The sequence below is a fragment of the Triturus cristatus genome, chromosome 9 (genome assembly GCF_964204655.1).
Source record: "Triturus cristatus chromosome 9, aTriCri1.1, whole genome shotgun sequence".
Lineage (NCBI taxonomy): Eukaryota > Metazoa > Chordata > Amphibia > Caudata > Salamandridae > Triturus > Triturus cristatus.
In genome coordinates this window covers 1,057,633,224-1,057,658,843 of record NC_140592.1, presented here as the reverse complement: position 1 = coordinate 1,057,658,843, position 25,620 = coordinate 1,057,633,224, and the positions used below count along the sequence as shown (strand labels likewise).

The following is a 25,620-nucleotide window of genomic DNA, read 5'->3' as shown; positions in this document are numbered from 1 at the left end:
CGTAAGGCAGATAAAATCACTGTGAAACGATTGTTTCTAGACAAATGTTATATGGAACGGGAATGTCTAGAATTGTGCAAGCTTGTCTAGAGCCATATTTAACATATGTGACCAATAACTGGGAAAGAGCTCTACTGTTAAAACGCAGGGCAAGTATTATGTGTCATATCTTGTGTTTTCCACTGGCTCATTATGGCAGTTTAACTGATGAGAAATGTGTCTGTGATAATGTTTCCACTCAATTACACTTTATGATATTTTGCACATTATATAAATCTTTTAGGAAACTTTATCTATTACCTCTTTTAAATCCTACAATTTTAAACAATGTAGAGTCACCCTTAAAAGACGTTTTAAGGCATGAGTAAAGTGGGCTCCGGCCCAGGCCCCCAGACTTTCAGAAGGCCCCTGACAGAGCTAGCTCTGTTCTGCAGAGAGTCTTGCCCTGATGCCTTTGAAACATTCTTAAACAGAGACTGTTTTAAATAGCGTTTCCCTTTAATTTATTTTTAATGTGGCTGATGTGTGAGAATCTATTACAGAAATTTTGCAGACAAATAGTGTTTATGCAACATCCATACAAATAGTTTTTTTTATATCAAAACAGGACATTACATATGAGAAATGGAAGGGTGTCACAGATTATTTGCAGTAATATGAGTGAGCTGCTGCTGTGTAACAATATTGAAAACACAGGTCACTATCCCTGAATATTAGATGTAAAGACATTTAGAATTTGGACGAGTGTGCCTGTGCAAGGTCAGTGACCTGACCAAAGAGGGCATTAAAGAGCTGAAACTGGATCATACAATTAAAGCTGTTCCGAACAGTGGCCAACAAATTACATTTGGCCCAGGGGCACCAAAATCCTTAAGACGTTCCTGTCTCCCTTAGGTTCCTACAATCATTGGCAAGTAGTGATGTCTGTTTTAGAGTAAGCAGTTTTCTTAAGGCAGTTGTGTTTTACCGTAAAAGTATTTCCTTTAGTTAATGTATCTATATATTGATGCAAATTATTGTCATGTATGTTTGAAGAATCTTTTATGTTTACATTTTATGATTGTCTCCGACATTCAAATAAAATGAATTTGAATGTCTGTACACATAGTAGAGTACATTAATGAAGGGACAATTTGTTTGACTATTCGTTTAGTCTGTTAAAATTCTATTCTGGAAGTTTCACCGTGAACTCTGTTCACATTGCTCCATACCTCCCTCCAATTAAATCCTTGCTGTTGACTCAAAAGTTAAATCGTAAAACAGAATTTACATAACTCACAAATGATTTATGGAAAATCTCTCCCAACAAATAGGCAACTGTCACATGTTATGCTGTTGAGGGAATTGGCACAAGCAAGGGGCAGGTCATTCTATCCACCGATTGCCCATTCCAAGAATGGCTCATTAATGCATACCAATGGTCTGCCAGCATCCCTCACACACCATACATTACACACACATCAGCAACAGTCACACTTACACAGATCGGCCAGCAGCTTGGTCTTTTCAAACAACTGAAAATATTCAGTAGGAAAAACAGCAGGGTGAGTACAAGACAAGGGAGATGATGCATAATAGCCAGCCGGTGCTTTAGTTCATGGACTGACCAGACACATACCAGGAGTTAAGTGTCAAAATGGTAACGGTGAGGAATTGAGCAATCTGGGGTGTATTACAGTAAGGGCGCACTGCCCCTGTTTGCACTGCGGCACACCTTTAACTAGGTATGCAAACAGGAATAGCGTGCCCTATTACTGACAATGTCCTCCCCCCTGGGCAGCTAAGAATGTGAGTTGCCCTGGGGGCAGTGCATTAGTAAAAGACAGATGAGGTCATTGAAGCATCTGGTCCATCTTTCACAGTGCAGGTGTCTCCCGGCCTACATTTTCATGGGTGGCAGTGATCTCCCTGAAGAGTAAGGCCTTGGGGTGTCAACTGGACCCTCTTCATCACTCAGTCTCAGTCAGTCAGCGCGCCTCCGGATGGCCTTTTTCTCTCGGTGCCAAAGTCCTGTATATGGCAGGGTGCAGAGGAGAAGTGTTTCCCTCAATTAGATGAGTCCATTTAGGATAGTGCTGGCAATAAACGTGAATTGGTGCTATCTGTATATTAGAAGGGGCCGCACATGCGGATGCGGCCCTTTCTGTAATACCAATGTGCCCCACGATTGCAGGTTGCACATCCCATTTGTGCCCTTGGAGCACATTGCATAATGTGGGCCAAGGTCTGGTTTTATTGGGGTTGGGTGGAAGATCAAGGGGCAAGATCTCTGGATAAAAAGAAAGGAAGGCTAGAAACAGGGTGATCAGAGAGAATAGCTTTAGAGGGTGCAGCACCCACTGGTGCTATGAAAAAGGAAAAGGAAGAAAAACCACGGTAAGGAACGAGAAAAGAATGATTAGAGGAGTGAGGACATCATTGGGAGACCGTGGGGTCAGTAGGAATTTGAAGGAATTGGGTGAAATCCACTAGACTACAGGGTAATCCTAAAAGAAGTGAAAAGTGAAGATTCCCACACTAAGTACTAGCATTGCAATAGAAGAGGCTGAGTGTGCATAGTTTTACACTTGAGAGACAAGTAAAAGTAGTATACAAGGTGCTTCTACCCACCATCACTGTGGTCATGGATGATTCACCAGGGTTATAGCTACCAGAGTGTGAGTCATGCCCTGCAGATGTTACATTCCCCTGTTTTTTCTTTCTACCTCCTACCTTGCTGTCCTGAGTATTTGGAAAGTCCTTGAGACTCTGAACGATGTTCTGTGGGATCTTTTCTGGGGCTTTGGGCTTATATCAGTGTACTCTGTTTTATGTCATTGATGGGACTAAACAAAAACATGTGTTTTAGGAATTTGTTTTTGATTCTTTCGTCCTGCTGGCCTGGGTACGTTGGTGGAGAAAAAGGCAAGCCTTGGTAATAAAAATAGTTGTTCCATGCAGTAGCACTCCCTGCATCTGGCACTTGGACACAGGCCATATCAGAACCATTGCCCAACAACTACTGTTTCAATAGCTAGCGAAACTCTACTTATTCGATCAATTTTTCAACCCAGACCAACCATTCCAAATATTGCACTCCTCACGTCCAAACTACCACAACCAAGATTACTTTAATTGCCAAGCCTTTCTTCCTCTTGATTGCTGTGCTACCACCATACAATTTCTTGCATCCTATCTTTTTTGAGTTAACTGCCATCCTTCCTTTGCATTTCTCTCCCACTATACATCTATAAATATAAATGAAATGTATAAAAAGACAAGAGCACCAAAGATATCTGTTAAATAATTCTTGCATTTACATGTAAACCAATTGTCATACCTGCAAGTTCTTCTTTAGATTTCACTTCATCAGAGAGTTTGACATACAGATGATTTCTTTCTTCTTCCAAGGTTTTCAAAGACGCATTTAGCTGGTAAAATATGATTTATTAGTAATATCACTAGACATTTGTACATCTCCAAACCCTTAAAATAATTTAGCTTTCTTATTTTGAAATTCTAATGGCTATACTCTAGCCTCACCTATCACCAACAGATTAAACCGGAACAGGTTGGATGTGAAATTTTGGCCCAGAAAAAATAATTTATTAAGAATATAGTGCAAACCTAAAGTTAGAGTTATTAGGATTACTATAACTCGCACTAGACCATAGGCATAACTCACACTATTGAAATTATTTGGCACAGCAATTGCAAGATGGATTTCACTCTATTCTGAAACAATTCCCAGATAATTACATTAAACGCCTTTATCAATTTACATGTGATCAGCTTAAGTGCAAAAGCACATCACCTGCATTAGCTTCCCCCAAAACCAAAGAACCAGTTTTATCATAACTTAATTTACATTAAAATACGACACAGCGTTTTCGGCATCTTGGAGCAGTTTAACATTTCAGTTTAAAAATATTAAAATATAAGAAATGTTTGTTAGAGTTATTTGAAAGATAGATCTCAATGCAATCACCTTTTCAGATAATTCTATACTGTGTTGTTATTAGTAGTGGCATAGGCTTTTACCTTCATTTTTAGTAAGTTCATAATATGATGACATAAAATGCGTTCTCAGTAAAATGTTAACTACAGTTTACAGAAGGCATGTAAGACCACAGATTAAGGAGTAGAGAGGATACTAGACTGTAAAGTGCTTGTAACTCCATGAACAACCCCGATGCCTTCAGTGTTCTTCTCCTCACACCCATGTAAGTTCTGCAAAATAGCTCTCACAGACTGAATACTGCTAAAAACCTGTTTTACCCCCCCAAGATCAGCAACTGTCATTCTGCCTGGAAGTCCTAGAGAAGCTTAGGGTCCTTCGGTCACTAAGTCCTTTTTTACCTTCAAACTGGCTTTTTCCCTGGCAATGGTACGGGTTGAAATCAGGATACAAAAGATGAGTCCATCTTCTATCATTACTTTTTCTTATGATCTACAGCCCATAGGATTCTTTCCAGATTTTAAAAGTTACTTATTATTTTCCTGAAACATTAAACAATTTATAAACTCATTTTAAACTAATTGCTACTTTAAAGGTGATTCTACAAATACAATATAATTTAGTACAATGTTTATCAAAACATAGAGCAAATAAGCAGATAACCATATCTCCGGTCATCTTTGTTTTCATGCCTCAGTCAGAATGTGGCAAAACACTGCAGAGCAGACACCACTGGAAATGACATCCTTTCTGTCCAGAGCTTCCATGTAAAACAAATCTTTGAAACATCCCCCAAACGGTGGAAGAAAAGTCACAGCGCATGGAGAAGCATTACTTATGCTACTACAGAAGAAGTACCCTTATCTGGAAAGCGAGCATACTATATTTTGTAACAATGTAGGTGGCATTAGGTCCACCACGCATGCCAGCATGGCAGACTTTCTGTACGCACCAGCTAGTACCTCAACTGCTTGAAGGATCAATGCTTGGCCCAAGATTCACCCAACTAAATGGACATTAGTCTTAACATTCCATGAGCACTAGTTTCAACAAGAGAAACATATCACTGGCCAATTCAGTTTTACCTTTCAGACATGGAAGAAGGGACTTCAGATCCATCTTGATAATGTTTACAATGAAGCTGTTTAATCTAAACTAAAATAAATAAAAGATAAGCTGATTTCTGATGGCTTAAGAGTCGACCAACAATGAAAAGGCCTGAAACCAATCAAAGACTACACCGTGAATTAAAATGTATACTAGCAGCGGAAAATATCATGCCAGCAGTAGCAAATGAGTACAAGTAGATTAATGAACTGCATTTGTCCTCTTGATTGGGGCAAGATTCTTCCTGTTGCCCTGCTGTCCTCCCGACGATAGTAAGGATACTCTGGACACTGTTGCTCCACGGGGATAGCCACTTCGGGAGTGCCCGAGGCTGCTGGGGGCTGCAAGCTCCCCAACTCCCTGGCCTGGATACACCTGAGGATCTTCTGGCTGGCGCTACTTCTGGTGCGCTACAGTCTGGCTGTGCGGGTCTGCGTTTGTCCTCTTGATTGGGGATAAGATTCTTCCTGTTGCCGTTCTGTCCTCCTGACCGTAGTAAGGAGACTCTGGACACTGTTGCTTTACGGGGATAGCTGCTGCAGAGTGACCGCAGCCGCTTGAGACTGCAAGCCCCACAGCTCCCTGAGCCTAAAACATCTGAGGCTCATCTGGCCGACCCTCTAACGGCAATCTTTTGCTAACAGCTGAGGAGTCATGGGGAAGAGGAAATGCACCGCTGTGCCTCATCTGGTTACCCCTACCTTCAAACTCAAACCCACATGGATTGACCTAATGCTGCAAAAGGTCAATTGGGGCTGTGGCTATAGAAATTGATCTGGCGAAAAGGAGGTGTTGAGCAGGGGGGCCGTTGCTAAATTATTCTTGTTCATCTGAACTAGCAGATGATACCAACATTGAGGAAGTGGAACCAAGTCTGGAAACTGGGACCACAGCTACAGTAACTGGTGCTTTAAACAGTACGCCTAACCCATAGGCCTGCCGTATTGACCATGAAAAATCGGAAAAGGGTCGTTCGTAGTAAACAATCAAAGCAATTAACGCAGGCTGCTTCTTCACCTGATACCCCTGCTCCTGGCCAGCCGTTAACTGCCAGCAGCAGTCCTATTTGTAATGGATTTCATTTACAACCAAGTTGGTTGTGCAACAGGCAATTGAGATAGCTGATAAGGTTAAAGCCATTAAGAATGCAGAATTGACACCAATCTTGGCACACCTTGAAATTTTAGAACAAGCCCAAAAGGCTACTTAAAACTCAATATCACAGGGTCATGGAACTTGTGAAGATGATTCCCCATGCAACTCTAACAAGTCCATCACAATTCCCAACAGGAGGTGCATTTGCAAGGGACCTGCTCCCACCGCTTCTTTACCATCAATTAAAATGAACCAAGCATCTTCTAGTCGGCTGACTGTTGAGAACCAGGGAGAGGCTTAAATGCAATGGAAGGGAAGTAGTAATGCGCGCACCGGAACTATAGTATAAGATACTTTTCAGAAGTTAACAGTCATCGATTTACTACCAGAGTCCTGCCCATATGTGGTAATTATGTCTGGTGCTCCCGAACTGCAAGGAGGCCAGACTGAAACACCTGAGGAACAAATGTTTGGATTGGCTTGTGAAAAATAGGAATTTCTCACTCTCATTAGCACACAAGATTCTTTTCTCATGCAGAGTGGGATGGATTGGGAAGAACAGACAGCATCATCCAGGGGATTGTATCATCATTAATTTCAGGGACACTAATATGGTGCAGAAATTGCTGTTTGATGATGTACAGTGGACAGATGGGCACTCAAATATCATTCTCTTGCCCCCAGGATATTTTGTAGGTCTAATGCCAACAGGGCTGCTACCATCCCTTGCCAAAGATGCCACTTTATAGTGATCAACAATGATTCAGGAATTCCACCATACCAGTCTCAAATAGCTATGACGCATTGGAAATGGTTGATTGACTGAGTGCTAAAGAAATCTCCCTGCACAGTCTGAGCTTTGAGGGGGAGGTTAAAGGATCTGGTGTGAAATGGGGTTACTTTCACTGTTTGTTGGGGGGGGGGGGGGGGAGTATGACACCCTCTAACTTGATGACGAATATAGCCCGGCTCAAAGGCTGTTGTATGGTGAGCCAATGAGTATTCTTAGCATTTCTGGTACTCTGTTGAAGGCACAGGCCTGAGAAATAGAACAAAAAGCAGGGGTGTGGAATTTAATCAAATATCTACTTGTCCATGGGGCAGGTCACTTCATAAATCTACTTGTCCTGTAACAAAATCCACGTGTCCCTTTTGTGCCATATAATGCAGCGACAAATTACGGCAGCAATCTCATTACAAAAGAGTTCAGATATAGCCTCTCTAATTATGCCAGGGCTAGTACCATAGTAGGGTTTGAATACTAGCAATTCGCTTAGGTTGCTACGTTTATGCAGGTCTACATACTGGGGCTGAAGGTAGTGGTAAGCAATAGTTCAAGGGTTGGAATGCCCTTTTGAGTCTGTGCAAACCTACTAACTTGCATGTTTAAAGGGTTTTCACCAACTCTTTTCTGATCTTTTCCTATACTGGAAAAGGTTGGACATTTACTCCTGACAGTGGCAGACATAAAACTTTTTCCAGGGTTGGGCAAAAAGTGGTTGGAGGAAAAGTGAACCTGAAACATTCAGACTTTCACATGAGCAAATCTACCATGCACAGGGCTACTTCTGTAAATTCTTGTGTAACTGTATATATGCACTTAATGCAGGGATCTATACCATGAATGCACTTTTGTGAATTTCTTTAATAATTGGGCCTCTAATTAGGCCTGGCGTTAACCATGACCTTTTGTGTATAATGAAATTCTCTCTCTCCTCCCCTCTCCTCTCTCCCCCCCTCCAACCCTCCCGGCTTCACTGTGAGTGACAGTATTCTGCTCTTTTACAAGGAATATATTGGCACACAAAGTAGTTTTGTTCAGTGCCTGGAACTGCTATGGCAGTGGGGGCTTTTTGAGACCAAAAACAATTTTTGCTTTTGCCACTGCTTGTTAGAAGTGTGAGGGCCCAGCAGCTCTCACACCGATAAGGTTTTACAAAAACCATGCCGAAACAAGTCACACACTGACAAAACCAAAAGGCTGACCACCAATTTCAGACCTACTGGCTTTGCCAGTACTTGTTTATTTTTGTTTCCCATAATCGTATTTAAACTGGTTACACTGATTTTCCATTATGAATATTTTTGGGAAATACAAGTATACGTCAACATGTTACTAAATGATGCTGCAAAGATATGGTATCTAAAATCTTACAGTAGTTTAACCAAAAAAAAAATTCCTACTTGCATTTTTTTGTGAACATTTTATTTTGAAAGCAAAGAATCATCACTCTTGCTTTCAAGCTTCTGCAAATATTTGCATAAAATCGCAGCATTCTGGGAGCATTATACATAGCCTCATATTACTAAATTTTGAAAATGTGTGTACACATTTATACTGGAACCACTGTCAGTAGTGCAGGCCGAGCTTACAACATTTACTTTTAGTGCACACCATAATATTAAAAGCTTTGCATTAATGAAGCATAAATACAAGTTTGAACAGCATGAACACACACATTACCTTAACTGTAGAAAATGCCCTTCCCTGATCCATAATGTGGTATTGTAAACTGGCAGCCAAAGGGTTTGTGTTGTAGGGGGTTGGGCCTACTTGTCCCAAGGACAAAATACACATGAAAACTTGTTGCCCTTGACCCCAAACAATATGTCCTGGTCGTCGGGCTATAGGAATTCCACATCCATGAAAAAGTGACCTCCCCTATTTTGCACTCTACTTCCCAACCCTTGCCAGGATCTGACGATCCTGAAAACGAAACAGATCCTCGTGCATATGATAGTTTGACTCTGATGTCATGTAACCTTCCTCTAAACTTTCCAACCCTGATTGGATTATGTTTATTGGTAAAAATGGCATGTGTGCTTTTCAGGAGACATGGGCAGTGGATAAAATGTATGTAAATGGTTACTCTACATATAGTGTTGAACCCAGCCCTCTGGAAAAAGCTCGGATAGCGCTCAGGGGTTTAATAATTGTAGTAAAAAATTAGACTGCCTGTACTCACAAGCAGTTAAAAATGGATTTCCCTGACATAATGGGGCTCTAGCTCAAGTTTCCTCCCAGTTTAAAATTGATTGTACTTAATGTTTATGCAAGATGGGTCTCTTCGGTATTGACTCATTAGTTTTAGCTATGTTAGATGATCTAGTAGGTGTTTATCAGCAACAGGCTAAAATTGTGGTCGCAGGGATTTCAATGTTTCATTTGAGCCATCTCCGTCAATTAATGTCTTGATAGAGGAGGAAGATGAGCTCTAGGGTATCCCCTATTTGTCTGGTAAAGCACAACATGTTTTCTTCTAATGCTGCCCTTTAGCTGGCTTCCCTAGTGTTTGGGAGAAGTTTATGGGTCTGTAATGGCCAGACTAGTTATGATCCAGACAGACAGCCTACCTTCAAAAGGGGAACTAGTAGTAGTGTTATCAATTATACCGTGCTAGACATAAGACTCTGATCACTACGTAGTGGCATGGGAATTGTTTTTCGATCAGACAGCGACCACAACCCATTGCTCTCATCTCTGGCTGGTGACTCTCTCAAGAGAGGTTTGTCTCCTTACTATACTTTGCTCAGGAGCCCCTTCTAACAAATAATTGCAGAAGAATCACTTGACTGATTTTAACAGAATGCAGATTGCACTCTAGGATTTATCATTTGTCCTTGCAATTTTTTAATAAGTATGAAAATGCCACTCTTTCCCCTGCATCATTACTGGTTATTCATGGGGATTTTTTTTAAATGTTACGCCAGGTATTTCGTAAGGAGGCAACCCAAAAGGCTCCCGCTTTCCGTACGGGGCATAGATGGTATAATGCAGAGTGTAAGTTGGCAAGAAGTGATTTGAAGAGGGATATTAGAGAGTGTAGCCGCTTGGACATTTCAGCAGCTTAGCTTAGATATACTTGTCAAAGCTAAAAACGAATGGGCTGAGAAAAACCAGCAGAACTAGCTGATAGCTGCTCCTTCTGGCACTTTGTTTTGCACCGAAGTTTAGATAGAATTAGTACCCCTTGCTACCATATTCAGCCAAGAAGTGGGTTGATAAATGAAAATGATACTATTGCTATTACACCTCAGTCAATAGTATTAAACCCTCTTCCCCATGATACATCTACTGATGTTGAACTAACTTTCAGCCTTGAAGATACATGCATGGCCATCAACTGATTAAAATCAGCAAAAGCTTCTGGCCCTGATCATATTCTTGGTAACCTGTTTAAGTCAGATCCACTAATCTAGACACCGCATATTAATCTTACATCAAACGCAGTAGCAGCACGTGGATAAATTTCTGATTCTTGGAGAGGTGCAGGGATAACGGCATAGTACAAGAAATGTGATGATACAGCCCAATGAATTACAGGCCCATAAGCTTAATCGACAATTTGGAGAAACAAAATTCAAGACAAGTGCTGGACAAATTGCAGGCCTGGAAGGATACAAACTGTATTCTTTCACATCTTCAGGTAGCTTCTGTGCCGAAACAAGTATTTGTGATCAAGTTTTTAGGTTCACATTATTAAACTGAAAACATGTATTGTTAAACAACCAGAATCTGTATTTTGCTTTTGTCGACTTAAGATCAGCTTTTTATCTTACTCCTCGAGAAAGCTTATGGAATGTACTTTTAAGCATGGGAGCCCCTATTAACTTGGTAACCTTGATAACCATGATGCATGAAGCTAATTACGCTCAGGTCCGCTAAGGGAAATACGGAGAGCTAACTGAAAGAATACCCATACAGCGTGGCGTTTTGGCACCAACATTATTTACCCTTTATCAAAATAGGGAGGTAAATGATCTTGCTGATTGTAGGAATGATTTGTCATGACAGAATGAGAGGAAAATACAAAATCTGTTTGCCGATGATTTCTTATTGATATCCAAGACTCCTGCCGGCTCCAGAAACTATTAGATAAATTATTTTGTGAATGTAGGGGACTGGAACCCAACACAGCAAAGACATAATTTATGATGTTACAGTTAAAGTTGACAGAAAGCCCATTGAGCAGGTTCACAGTTTTGACTATTTTGGGTTATAGGACGTTGGATAAGTTAAATTGGGAGCCACAACTTAGCAAAAGCCACCTGTTTATAGTTAAAAGATCAAAAGCTGAAATGTGTTGTTTTAAACACACCCTGCTGCGTCTAAGAAGCCCAACTCTGGAGGTTTATCATGCTGAATACTGAGGTGCCGAGCTTTCTGGAGCTGAGATGGGGGGTGTGCTAACATTAATAAATTGGAAGTAGGGCATAATAATTTTGTAAGGTCTCTTGTTTCGGTCGCCACTAGTCCCCTTGTTTTATGATATAGGCATTTAAAGAATTGCCGGTGTTGCCTCTCTTAAGCCATTGATGTACTGGTTATAGCAGAAAAAAGATTTCCTGATTGAAGCATATGGCAACTTGGTTTATCACCCGAGGGAATAAGTACGGCAGTGCTACCTATTGTACAAACTAAATACTGGGAATATGTGCACGACCAATATACCTTTAGTACAAAGGCAGGATGTTTAACCAGTTAATTTCTGAGTTTTGATTCCAGATCCAAATTTGAACAATTTTTTATATGGTTTCCCTGCCATTAGCAAACAGTTTGTACTTAAGATTTCATTTGGGCTGCTTGCCACTAAGGGCCTTTGAGGATTGGGTTAGAGAGCAAGCTTCAGATAAGTGTCCAGCATGTGGCCTAGTGTTAGAAACAGAAGAAAATGTCCCTTTTTCTGCACTGCGTATTATCATCCTCACAAGTGCTGGATACACCCGATTTGTTTAAACTTGAAAATTACACGCTATTTGTTTTATGATGAAAATGCAAATAAAAAACACATTTTAAAAAAAGAAAATTACACGCTGTTTGATTGCACATAGAATTCTGAAAACAGATACCTTTGGCCCAATTATCTTTGCAGTAAGTAATTTTTTGCTGAATGCTTGGATTAAACGACTGAAGATTAGGTCTTAAAAGTACAGCAATATGTATGCTTTTTGTAATAAATTATGACTTGGTCTTACTTATTTACAGAGTTTATCTGTTGGGTATTCTTTTTATGATAATCAATATGAGAGAATATGCAATTCTATTCTTGTGTTTTAAATACTGTATTTTTGGGAGGCGGGGCACAAATGCATTCATATACAAATAATTATTCAGAGAGATTTCAAAGTGATAAAATAAATATATGGGTGAAAACGTATACATGTAGCAGCAGCCTTACTTACATACACAGCATTTTCAAATCAAAATTACTTTTACAGATGATTATTTAGACAGATTTCTTGGAGATAAATAAGACATTGGGGTAAAAGAAAACCTAGACGTTAATAGTAGCATTAATTTCATATTCAAAATTCCAATTCATTATTATTTCAGGGGTGCCCAACCTCCACCTTCCACCGATAAATTGGAGCCCATATTGTTTTCCCCAATTTTGGGGCCTTTCGGTCTTTTCTTTCATAGATTCCTTTCTCAAGATTAAAAGTGAAAAGGAGCCGGGCTAGCCATTGCAGGAAGGTTGGGACCACCCAGATCTAGCCAGGCTGTGGCAATACAGATTTTAACAACTGCCATCGCCAGAAACATGAAGTATGGTTGGGTACCATCTAAACCTGAGCTGCTTACCCCCAATAGCATTAAATCTGGGGTTAGTACCACATTCACCTTCAGTGTTAATCTTTCCTACTACTGGATCTTTTTATGTATGAAGTTTTTAGATATTTCTAATTAGCCAGTGATTGTAGTTTTGAGGAGTTTTAAACTCAGTATCTTTTTATTAAATGTGTGTATTTCATCTGTATTTGGTTTTGCTAGAATCTATTTATTTATACCAAATTAGATTTCCAAAGCTGTTGGGTACCAATGTAAAATCTAATAATCTAGTACAAAAAAGTCTGAATGCTTGGATGATTTTTTTAAACTGAATAAAGTTCTATTGAGTAAACATTAATTAACATCTGGACTGGTTTCATGCACTAAATCCAGCAAGAACACAATGACGGTGTTTAAAGATCTCTTATTGCAAGGCACCGGCACTAGGGAGACCAGACTAGGCAAAATATCTAAAGTCACTGAAGAAAAAAAAAACAATAAGAACATATGAAATGTAGATACAATTTATGTGGACATAGACCATATTTATACCATACTCTTATTAAGACTAATCACTGACATAAAGATAAGATCTGTTTACACTTACACCTAGCACACTTGTCCCACCTACAGGTGAGGTACATTATCTCATCTATGACTATGACTACGACTATGACATATGACTACGACTACCCATGTGAAAAGGGTTCTTAAAAAAATAGATGCACCCAAAACTATTGTAACGTCCAATTTATGTAGTATTCTTTCTAAGAAAGAGATTTAAGACATTTAAAAAAACCTGAAATATTTAGAAAGAAGACCTTAAGACAACATTTGGATTTTGCCCTATGAGCTCTATTCAGTGTCATTGAAAACCATACCAGAATATCAAGGTTAAAAGCGGTTATGTGTGATGTGCGTTGACAATTGCATTGCAAATTGTATCTGCCCAAGGGAACACATCCATAGAAGTACTTGAATCAGGTGGTCTTCTATCGTGCAGAAAGGATTTTGCAATAACAGAAGATGCAGCAGTTTTTTGGGGCTTGTCCTGCATAGCATCCCGATCTGGAGTTTCATAAGGCCAACTATGGAGAATGTTATCTTTCTCAGCGAGCCAGAGGGAGTATAGAGCGTGCACACATGGAAGAAATGTTCCAATTTGAAGCAGGATCTCAGACTTAAACATTACGGTTCATGACTGACACGGACTAAACTACATCTAGCACGCATGTGCAGGAACATGGATCACTATAAAAGAAGCGCTCCTGCTTCAGTTAGAAGCTTTAAAACTGGTTCCTCTGTTCAGAAGTTTCCACTGGTTGCATCTCCTTTTGCATGTAGCCCTGCTATTTTTCTTGACCATTTCTGTTATTTTTTGTCCTCACCATGCATCTCTCGATTGTGTTCTACTCTCCTTTCCACCTGCCTGGATACTTCTCATTGCTCCATTCCACTTTTGCAATTCTCACAATATAATTTCCACGGTCTTGTTCCAGTCAAGTATTTTGTTTACTTTGTGTATTCTGCTGTGCTTAGTACTCTATCAAACATCAAACTTACTTTGCAACTACCTTCAATTTCTACTACAGTCTACTATAGAACTACCTTTGATTATTCCAATAAAGGATCAATCAGGAGTAATTATAGCTGTCATAATATATGTTAAGCTCATAGGTCAATCCTACAGCCAGATAAGAGCAGCAATCAACATATTCATGCACAGTAAAAATTCTGAAAAACATCAAGAGTAGTGCTTCAGAGAAGGGTAGGTACTGCTACACAATAACAGAATTTGGCATGTGCAAACAATCCCGTCAAAAGTATCCAGGCTTATGGGCAAACAGACTGCAGTTCTAAGGATTAAGCTACTGAACAGAAAATCATTTAAAATTAAATTCTGGCCAGCTGAATTAACGAACGCATCACTCCCTGTCACAGCACTTGGACAGGGGACTGAAAATATCTGAAGCTTAACACATGAAAATGACCAAAAAAAAAAACACAGTAACAGCCTCCAGAACACTTGCATTTGCACTGGTGGGAGACAGACCAAAGAAGAGGCGTGGGGAGGAAAAGCCAATGTCATATACAAGGAAACAGTACATGCGAATCAATGGGATCACATATCTCCCAATAATGGAAAGTACATAAGAGGGCCTAAACCTTTCAAACTGCGAGAGCTCAAAAGAGGGATGTGGTGGGTTAGAAAGAGCATTTGGTTCCAGTGCCCAGATGAAATGTATTGTACAGAATGGAAGTTTTCAGGCGGGTCAGATGGAGCCCATGTGAGGGATAATTATTTACCATCACAAGTATCTGTGATGTGAAGGCTAAAGAAAGATGAAGAATATTTCTTTAGGTAGTTAAAAGTAAATGTTTTAGGCGTCTCTATGCTGTTTTGCAATTTGCATGTTGTTAATTCACAGAGGGCGAGAGCACAGACATGTAGAATATTGTGCCTGTTTGGAAACTCGGATAGGCAAAATGTCTTCAACAAAATAGGTGTCTGGTGAGGAACTTTAAGAAATGGTTACCAGCATTGCAGGTGATGGGCGATATCTAAAGCTAAAAGTTAATATGACATTAATTTTGAAGTTGGCTGGTAAATCAACTGTTACAAAAAAGTTGTAGATAATTCAATTAAACCAAAGCCTTTCCCTTGTGAAACTGTGTGTCTGAGTGCTTCGTTGACATGATGCACATAAAGCCAAACAGATACTGCACTAAGACATCTTTGTTTGAATGCTCTTTGTTGTAACTTATATGAAAAAAAAACTAAATAAATACCAGTTTTATGATTATACAGTTTATCTTTTAAGTATCGTACCTTAGCTGCGTAAATCAGCTTCTTTACAGTTCGCTTTTGAGTGTCATCTAAAAAGAGATATTAAGGGGAAAATGGGTCAGGCAAAATAATGTACAGGGAATAACAGCAAGCACTGGACTTCAACACCTCTTCAGGGGTAGTAAGAGCTATATAATGCAATTCAATATATCAACAATGCATGGATTTGGAATGCTTAAATTGAACTTGGAATTTTGTTTATATGACAAAAATCCACTTTCCAATTTTGTCATAAATAATCAACGTTGAGCACAGTGGTTCAATCACAAAGAAATTCAGAATATCCAACAATGGATTGACTATTAAAGCGGTTACACGAAAGTGAATACATAGCCCAATCCTTTAATATACACCCATTATCTGTTCTCTGTGGCACAACAATCTGTTAATCTGATTTAGATAGCATAGCCTCCAAAACTGACACATGGGAAGAATGTAAGTTTTAACAATTTGGTATTCTATTTGTAGTCCTCTCTTTGTTGATCTTTCAAGCACCATGTAAGCACACTTTTGGTTTAAGCCCTTTTCAGTAAGGCCAGAACATCAAGCAACATGACACTTTACGCCACCTCTGCTGCAGTCACTAAGGATCAGACTCCGAATAAGTGAGCTCTACGGTGTAATAACAGGAATCCAACGTTAAAGCTCTGGGTGGTCTGCAAGCATTCTAGTTGATGGGCACCTTGTTCACATTATCACCTATACGTCTAATATACTTCTACAGTGTAACCAAACACCTACAGCACCCAGAGCCGCCTGCCACAGTTAACATTTATTTCTACCCCTTTATGCACCCCTAGTAAGCTACATATACATGTAATCTTGCTCGATGCTTAGCTCTGGTTATGCAACAATGACTAACGTGGAACATTCCATATACAATTTGATTGTAAGAATTCATTACATTAATCTGTTGATCTCAATCAATCCTTCCACTTCCACCTGTCTTTACTATTATATGCTCTTATGTATTAACACTCACATGGATGATAAAACAACCAGGTATTTTTAATGCCACTGGTCTCTTCATCTTATTTTTGTTACTCTCTTTAAACTAAACTTAGCACCAACATGTTTTGATTTAAGGGAGCCTGGCCATGCTTCTTAAAGAGACTACAAGAAACCATTCAGTCACTCAACATCAGTTTTATCTGGTTAATAACCATAGAAAACAAATCAAAACTATCAAGAGTAATCATTAATACATGCTACATAATGGCTAAGAAGATCAGAGGCAACAATCCAGCTGCATTTTCAAAATGAAATAAAATACGCTGCCTCAGCATTGTTTTGCCAAACTACTAAAGGGGGATACTGCCTCCGGCTGGGGGACTTCAACCGGTATAGACCCCAGCAGTAGTTGGAGTTGTCCATTGGGCTAGTATTGTCCTTACTCCTTTGATTTCAATTGTAAGGACCACCCATACACTGCATCACCATCATTTTGCATCACTGTTGAAGGAGGGGGCAGATACTGCCTTGTGATGGGGAACTTCAACCTCCATAGTCCCAAAAGCTAGTAGGTGTTGCCCATCTGGGCCTTTATAAGCCTTTGATTCCAGTGGCTTGGGAAGCCCATACTCTGCCTCACCACTGTTTTACCTGACTGCTGAAGGAGGGGGCCAGGATATTGCATTGTGCTGGCGGGTCTTCAACCCCCATAGTCCCCAGTGCTAGTAGGCGTTGCGATCCTGCCTGCTAAAGTACTTAAGTGGCCTTTGATTTCATGGCAGGACCGGAGGCTCAGATTATTCCTCTTTTTCTTTACTGCAATTTCAAGAGCAGCCAATAGCGAAGTAACAATAAAACTTCAAATCCCATAAACAGTTACAGAACTACTTCCTCTCTATCCGCTAATCACATTGGACATAGGCTCACAAAACTCTGAGATGCCATCTTAGATCCTACTTCATTACTACTCTCTCAACTAGATACGTGTTTCTCAGAGTTTAATTCTTTCCTTGTGTGCTTGGTGTGTTTTTCCCTAGTTTGCACAAATATTTGACAAAAAAGTGTACTAGACCTTTATCAAGATGTACACAATATCCAGGGGCAGTTACAAATTGCTTTATAAAAGCCTTTTAAACTGATTTCTTCAGCAACCTTTTTTACCTGGGAAAGCAAGCTTGTGGCAGAGGCAGCCAATGAGGTTACACGATTTGGTGCAAATTCAGCCAGAGAAGCCATGGCCTCAAAGACATACTCTTTAGGTTCCAGATTAAGGGACATTTTCAGTGCAGTGGACTGGTCTTCAGAGTCTATGTTTAAGTAAATTGATAGCTAGACAATTGTTAATGTAAGGTCTGTAGTGGTAGATAAGCATAATCTGAGCCCCTGGTCCTAAAATAGAATAAAAAAGTCTAGCATTTGTATCAAGATTTTTCAATTCTGTTAAGGGCACAGAGGCGAGGATTATCCCACCCAAAGGATACATGTAATGGGTGGCTATTGAAAGGCTTATCGATCAATGTGTATTTTTATTATGATGTTCATGATGTTGTATAGCTTCTTTTACCAACTACACCCCTGCCCCCTGACTGCTGATATGCGTACAGCGACATGGAGATTACCACTATCCTTCTGTTTTAGGTTCAGATCAAAAACAAGAAAGACAGAAGATGCTGGCTCAGAAGGCGTCACAAGAAGCTTGATTGCCATGTCAGGAAGATGTTCAACCTGCGACCGTTTAGCTGTGGCAGTATTTATTGTAGACTTGGTTCATATTATCTGTTGTAGATCTTCAAAGCAGAAGGACCTAAGATGGTGTTTTAGGATTTTGTGAGCCTAGGTCCAATGTGATTGGTGGATGAGAGGGAAGTAGTTCTGTGACTGTTCTTGGGATTTGTAATTTTATTATTTTTGTTATCGGCTGCTGTTGAAATTGCAGCAAAGAGAGGCCTAATCCTCAACTCTGTGTCCTTAATAGAATTGAAAAATTTTGACACAAATGCTAGAATTCTTTTTATTCCCAAGGCGCAGGACACCAGGCAAAGCCTGGGCCAAGCCCAGGCCTATCCACAGCCTATCAGAGGCTGGGCCCTATCACTTTGCAGACTGCTTCGAGGGCCCGTTTGACACTGTGGAGGCTACAGTCAACAGGGGCAAATGGAAGGTCTATACTCTACCATCCAAAACATATTCAGGTAAAATTGGCCTTTCTTCGACACTATGGATAGTTTTTTGGAAAGGGGTTCTAAATAAGGACTTTGAGTACACTGTCTCCCATATTAATGCTACTCAACTATAAGAGTGAGGGGAAAGTGAATTTGCAGAGTCACTTTGTACATGAACAAGCTGTAACTTGCGGCAGCAACTCGGTAAATCGGATTAGAAAGCTGATGTATACAGATCTGTACCAGATAGTCAAGGAAACTTGGGAGGTATGATATCTACCTTCTGTAACTCATAGGCTGGCAAAAGGCAAGACATGAAGAAAGAAAAATTACATATGGAGCTATCTGGGCCTGGTTTCTTGCCTAGGTTAGATAAAATTGCACAACAATTGTCAAATGTGGAACACTCTCCCACTTGTACATTATCCTTTTTTTTAAACTTAATTTCTCAATTATCAAGATAATAAAGAAAACAAACCAAAGCTACATCAGCCATACGCATATCAGGGGAGATGATACAGTGTCATGTCAGACATATATGGTAAGAGTAGCAATTTGCAGAGAACTTGCAGTTATTTGTGGAAACACTTTAGGGGGAGGGAAGAGTGGGCACATCTCGATAGGCATGGTCGCGGCTGGCCCCGTGCGGAGTGGGCCCAGAGACCTGCAACGCAACAGACCGGGAGCGGGCATTACATATCGATCACCAGGTTACCAGGCATTCCAATCAGAGATACCAGTGTACAAAGTCAGTAAATAATCGCACCATTGCTGCCAGATGTCTTTGGGTCTGTATGTGGGGGGTTTGAACGAGACGTATACTTCACTTGTGGTGTCGACTTGTAACTTATCTTCAAACAGTGTTCCTCAGGCTACTCAAACATAGGCTTATCTTGTCATGACTCAGCATGCACCCGCAGTAGATTCCTATGCAGTAATGGTTGCTCAGCTATTTTAATTTAATATGTGTAATTCACGCAAAAAATTCATTTCAGCAGGTCACACTACTAAACTTACCAAGTTTAAGAATGTACAAACCGATAAAGTAAAGCATTTGTATTTATATTTATTAAGCGCGACATTCATCCTGAGGGACATCACGGCGCTAGGGAAACATTATCCTTATATGGGAAAGGCAATTGCAAACAGTATAAAAGGAGGGGCTTCAGTCAGACTGGCAGTAGGTAGCTTTGGTTAAGTTCTAGGGAACATTGGTGTTTTTAGTTTCTTTCTAAAGGGCAAATATGTGTCCGTTAGGCGAAGATCCAATGGAAGTTCGTTCCAGTGAACGGCCCCCAGTTTAGAAAAGGAACGGCCTCCTACTCTGACCCTGTTGGACCGCTTGATCTTGGCCAAGGCCTGATGGCAGGATCTCAAGTTTCGTGAGGGAGCATAGAATTCTATTTTATAATGCAAGATGCCGGGGCCACTTTTATGTGGCGCTCTGTGTGCGTAATACAGGAGCTTGAACTTAGCCCTTTAGCATACGGGCAGCCAATGCAATTCCCTCAAACTTTCAGATGCCGAGCTGTATTTGTTTTTATTGCAAACCAGTCTAGCAGCAGCGTTCTGGACCACCTGTAGTCAGGAAAAGAGATACTCCGGCATACCCAAATATAGCGCATTCCTGTAGTCAAGTCTACTAGAAAATAAAGCCTGGGTGATGGACTTTCTGCAGTTTAGGGGGATCCAAGCAAAAAGTCTTTGTAATAGTTTCAGTGTAGCAAAGCTTTTACCGCACAGTGCTTGGACTTGGTCCTGCATTGTCAATGAGTATGCCCATTTTTTTTGCAACTTGCTCAGGTTTTGTGGCGGCTCCCAACGCACGGGGCCACCAGGTGTTATCCAGCATTCAAATTTAAGCAGTGTTCCATCATCCAGGTTGCTGTTTCTGTGAGATAGTTAATTAAATTATTTTTGGTATCCTCATGCTTTTCTTCAAAGGCAATTAGTAGCTGTGTATCATCTGCATAGGAACAGATATCGAAGCCCCATTTCCTGCTAATCACAGTTAAGGAGGAGACAAACATTGAAAAGAGTGGGGCTCAAGGAGGCCCCCTGCCGGACTCCATATTGATATTTGAACTGGAAGAAAAGGGGCCCATTTGGAATTTTTTGCGTTCTGTTTAGTAGGAAAGAGGTGAACCACTGAAGAGCTTTTGAGTGTATTCCTTTTTCATGTAAAATACGCAGCAGGTGGTCGTGAGATACAGTATCAAAAGCCGCCGTTGGGTCCAAAAGGATCAGTGTAGCAGCTTTACCTTGGTCCACAAAGGATCTAATGTAGTCTGATACAGCAAGTAGGGTGGCTTCAGTATTGTTGGCAGCTCTAAAACCAGTCTGAGAAGGATCTAAAAGTTGTTTGGTCTCTAAAAAAAATTGACCAGTTGTTTATTGACCAGTTTCTCCGGTACTTTAGATAGATATGGTAGTGGAGAGACTGGTAGGTAGTTTGCCTGATCATCAGCTTTCTTTACCAGTGGAAATACAAGGGTTTCCTTCCATAAAGCTGCGAAAGAAGCTGAATCCAGAGATTTATTGAAGATATGGGTAACATGCTGGCTTAAGACCGATACAAGTCGTGAGAAGATAAAGTGAGGGCAGGGGTCAAGTGGGATCCTGCTTTAATCTCGGTCATGGTTTGTGCAACCTGTTCTTCCGAGAAAGGGGCCAGTTTGCTTAAGTATTTCGGGCTGGACTGTTCCCATGAGGCACAGGGTCAGACTGATTTGCATATGGCCATGTCTGAACTGGGGTGGTGGAGTGAGCTAAAGAATGATGATGGATTAAACCCAGATCAGTTGACTGGGGGTGAGTGTTTGATTTGCTCAAACGCTCCGTCCATCATCCCCTTTGGTATCGCTTTGTTCACCCTAAGTTGGCAGGGTATGCCACTGGATTCAAGATAGCCTTGCTGATGAGGGTTATGAACCCGAAACCGGTCCCAGGATGCTTGTTTCCGGTCCAGGGAAGACCTGGCTTGGCATTTCGGGCTGGACTGTTCCCATGAGGCATAGGGTCAGACTGATTTGCATATGGCCATGTCTGAACTGGGGTGGTGGAGTGAGCTAAAGAATGATGATGGATTAAACCCAGATCAGTTGACTGGGGGTGAGTGTTTGATTTGCTCAAATGCTCCGTCAATCATCCCCTTTGGTATAAGATTGCTTAAGTAAGCATGTGCTTTGGGATGTGGTGCTAATGTTTCCCATGGTCTGTATTATTAGTAGTGGGCTGGCTATTAAAGGAGGAGTAGATTTTGGAGACTTTATCTGTGAAGAAGCTGTTGATTAACACACAGTTATCGGTTGCAGGAGTCGAGCTATGGGATATACTAGCTGGTTTGCAGAGTTCTCTCACTATTTTATATAGTTCTTTAGAAAGTGTTTGGCCCCCGGGTCCGTAGAATTTTCAAAATGAACATTGAAGTAACCAATAGCTAGGAAGTGTTTATGTTTTAGGCAGGGGGCGAATAGTTGGGGCAGCAGTTTGGTGCTGAAATCTGGCTTGTAACCGGGGAGATTGTAGATTACTGGTCCACCAAGTAGTTGGTGTTCCCCACTGGAAACTGAAAAAGCAAGGATCTCATGTTCGCCCAATTGGGCCACTGACTCGGGAACGCAGGTAAAACAGTCTTTGAATAGGACAGCTATGCCCCCTCCCAAGGATGTTCTACAACTACCTTCCCAGTCAACTCCAGATGTTCATAGTGTTAAGAAATGTACCCGCCCCTTAAATTGGTCTCAGAATGAGAATTACACACAACTAAAAAATAGTTTGTTCTTTGGTTAAACATGAATATTAATGTAAATAATGGGATATTACTTAATCCTAAATATATAAAAATGGCTTAAGACATTCAACTAAATGTTCTCTTCGAGGCTGTACTGCTGTAATTATTAAGCATTTCAGATCGGTTGGCAATTTGACTGCTTATTTCAACAAAATACCAGTCATTGTTCCCTCCGCTCAAGCCACTCAGCTTGGATATTTTACAGGTATCAGCTTGTTAGACCAATAACACTTTCCTTCAACAGAAAAAGTTGGGCTTACAACCACAGGAGATCGGAGCCATGATTACCAGGTTCACGCCATAAGAAGCTTTGAAGGATCTTGATTGACCAGCAGCTGTCTCTCCAAGGTGCAAGGATCTCATAGCAAATAGTTTTGCCTCTCATAGCAAAAAGTTTTGCTTCTATCAGGCATGTTCCATTAGTTACCAACAATCATAAGAGTATTAATCTTATTTCACACAACTCTGCTGGTTTTCACAAGAAGCTCTGTGATAAAGAATTGTTCATTAACCAATTTCAGATTATAATATTATAAGAAACCTGGTTGGGGCACACTGAACATCTGGATGGCTTTGTACTGTTTGTCGTGCCTAGGACTTCATCTCTATCGGGAAAAGTCAGAGTTGCGCTACTTGTAGGTGCTGCTGTATCAGTAAATAGCGTTGTGAGTGAGAAAGATGACAAACCGTGCCCATATATGAGCATAGGACATAAATGTATAAAGGAGGCACTTTTTACCTAACTTTTACATTTTGCTTAATGCATCTGATGCTCATTTTTTCTTAATTATCTCATTTTATAGATCACTTTATAAATCATGATTCCTGCTCATTAGGAAGGCATAATTCCATAATTCTTGCTGGTGCAACCTTAACGATATACAAATATGTACATTAAACTTTGTCTGGACTGATGAGTCACTAAGAGTGACATAACTTACTTCATACAGAAAACCAGCTGACGGTGGACTAGGTCTTCCTGGTATAGCGAGATAGCTATAAGCTTCTCAAATAATACTAGCTCCAGACTGGATGAATGACGGATGCCTAAAACCATGAATCATGGGTAAGGAGAATTATGCCTCTATTCCCTTGAGTCATTTGTTATGGTTCCCTGTGCAGCTCAAACGTCGGACAGGAGATATTCTTCTGGACACAAGGACCTTCCTTCATTCCTTGGATATTCTAGCAAAAAGCAGGAAAGTGATGACCTTCCCCTCCCAGATGACACCCATATCTTTTAAAAGAGAGTTTACTCCAGAGGTTAATGATCTCACTTTTTCAGCCCCAACTGCACAATGCCATTGCATACAAAGATTTTTCTTCAGGAGCACTAAGAGACAGAATGAATTGCATGGAACAGTTGAATATATAACTCCAAAAGAAAGTGGTAAATTACCGCAAGCCCAGCATTGGGCGACCTCTGGGTAAAGTAATCTCCCAGGAAATAGGGAGCTTACTCCCTATTAAAGTAGGGAGAGTAGAGAATTAATTATTACAACCTTCGCCACACATGGGGATTGCAATTCTATAGGTGTCATGATTATACAATTGGATGGTAAAGAGGCAGGAAGAACTGGGCCCAGAATCATCAGAAGATGTATGGACTATAATATAGTGCAAAGAAAAAAAAAACGACAGACAGACAGACAGACAGACAGACAGACAGACAGACAGACAGACAGACAGACAGACAGACAGACAGACAGACAGACAGACAGACAGACACACACACACAATATTTTTCACATGTTAGTATCAGACTAAAGCTATGGTTGGGAGTCCAGACTTATTCTGGCGACATTGCCAACTGCAAATTACCATGAAGCACGTATTTTGGACTTGCCCGAATATCAAATTCCAGTGGGCTGCAATCATCAATCTGGTGAGAGATACCACAGGGGTGACTGCCCCCCTTGATCCTGCAGTAATTTTATTAGACTTCGAGGAGAAGAGACTGAAAATTCTCAGCACAATCCTCTGGGTGGGCTAATCTCTCACCTTAGATATCCGATACATTCTAGCTTAGCACTTGAACCCTCATCCCGCCCCCCCCCCCCCCTCCCTCATTACCGGTCTTGACCACTCTCTTAGGGGACAAAAAGCTCATTTTTGAGTGAATCTAGAAATTGTTAAAAACATTTATAAGGAGTCAACTGGGCGAATGGCTGATGTTCCAACATATCCTAGACTTGATATAAAATTAGGGATTTATGCCGTGCTGAATTGTATGTGATCACTTGAAACATCAGTAAATCTAATACACTCAAATAAAGAAGGATTATGCTACAGGAAGCAACTGAAGTTGTTCCACCTTTAGCCAGGAATTTGTTTCAATTAAATCTTCTTCTAGGATAATGCCTGATCTGAATCTGGTTTTTAAGATACAAGAATGTAATGTATTATGTAGATTCAGAGTTGGAATTTCACATCACCTGGTATCATTCCCAAATTAATGGGGGTGTTTGATGAATCTGTCCATATGACAAATTATCTGTTCATACTATGATACATTTTATATTTTTACGACATTTATAGACCAGCCCTCATTAGACACCTCATTCGATTTCTTGTGGCAAGAAAGATTTACCATCAGCGGAACTACCTTTTTATATTTACAATTGCTATCCTCAACTCTGACTGGTCATGCTGGTAAAAAAAATATTTAATGATTCTCTTGGTTCGAGTACCTTTTCTGTTAACCTCAAAATGCAGTGCCCTCAAGTCAAATATTGCACAAACTGTCTAATTTCCTTCTTTGGTTCAATTCTATACTACGATGTTTTGCAAAAGAGTTCTTGAATAAAATTACAAAGACGCACACCAGTCGAGAGATCGTTGTCAGGGGGATGATGTTTCTAAAAAGTGTATGTAATCCAGTAAATTAAAATTCAGAGGACTTAATTGATGGTAAAATGGTATGAATAGGTTTGTCGTACACAGTTTAACAAAATGTAATCCCAAACCCAGTTGACTTTAATTTTAACAACACTGAACGTTACCCAGGTGCTCTCCATTTTCAGTTTGGCTTGTTACATCTTCTTCCCAGTTGTTATCGTCCATGTTGTTCTCTTGGCCCAACTCTGCACTCCAATCTTTCATTGTCAGCAAACATTCAGTGAGGGACTAAGAAGAAATAACAAAATAACTGGCCATATTATCAATCTTGCATAGCAA

The 25,620-nt window shown here is 40.4% G+C and overlaps 1 protein-coding gene across 6 annotated transcripts in view; it reads right to left on the bottom strand.

Moving 5' to 3' along the window:
* MIA2 (MIA SH3 domain ER export factor 2) overlaps positions 1-25,620 on the bottom strand; it is a 635,554-nt gene that overhangs the window by 145,210 nt on the left and 464,724 nt on the right. For all 6 annotated transcript variants that reach the window (XM_085626929.1, XM_085626930.1, XM_085626931.1 and 3 more), the window contains exons 15-17: positions 25,446-25,569; positions 15,520-15,566; positions 3,320-3,410 (exon numbers count right to left, since the gene is read on the bottom strand). In XM_085626929.1, coding sequence (XP_085483055.1) covers positions 3,320-3,410; positions 15,520-15,566; positions 25,446-25,569 — 262 coding nt within the window. The remainder of the gene's footprint in view (positions 1-3,319; positions 3,411-15,519; positions 15,567-25,445; positions 25,570-25,620) is intronic.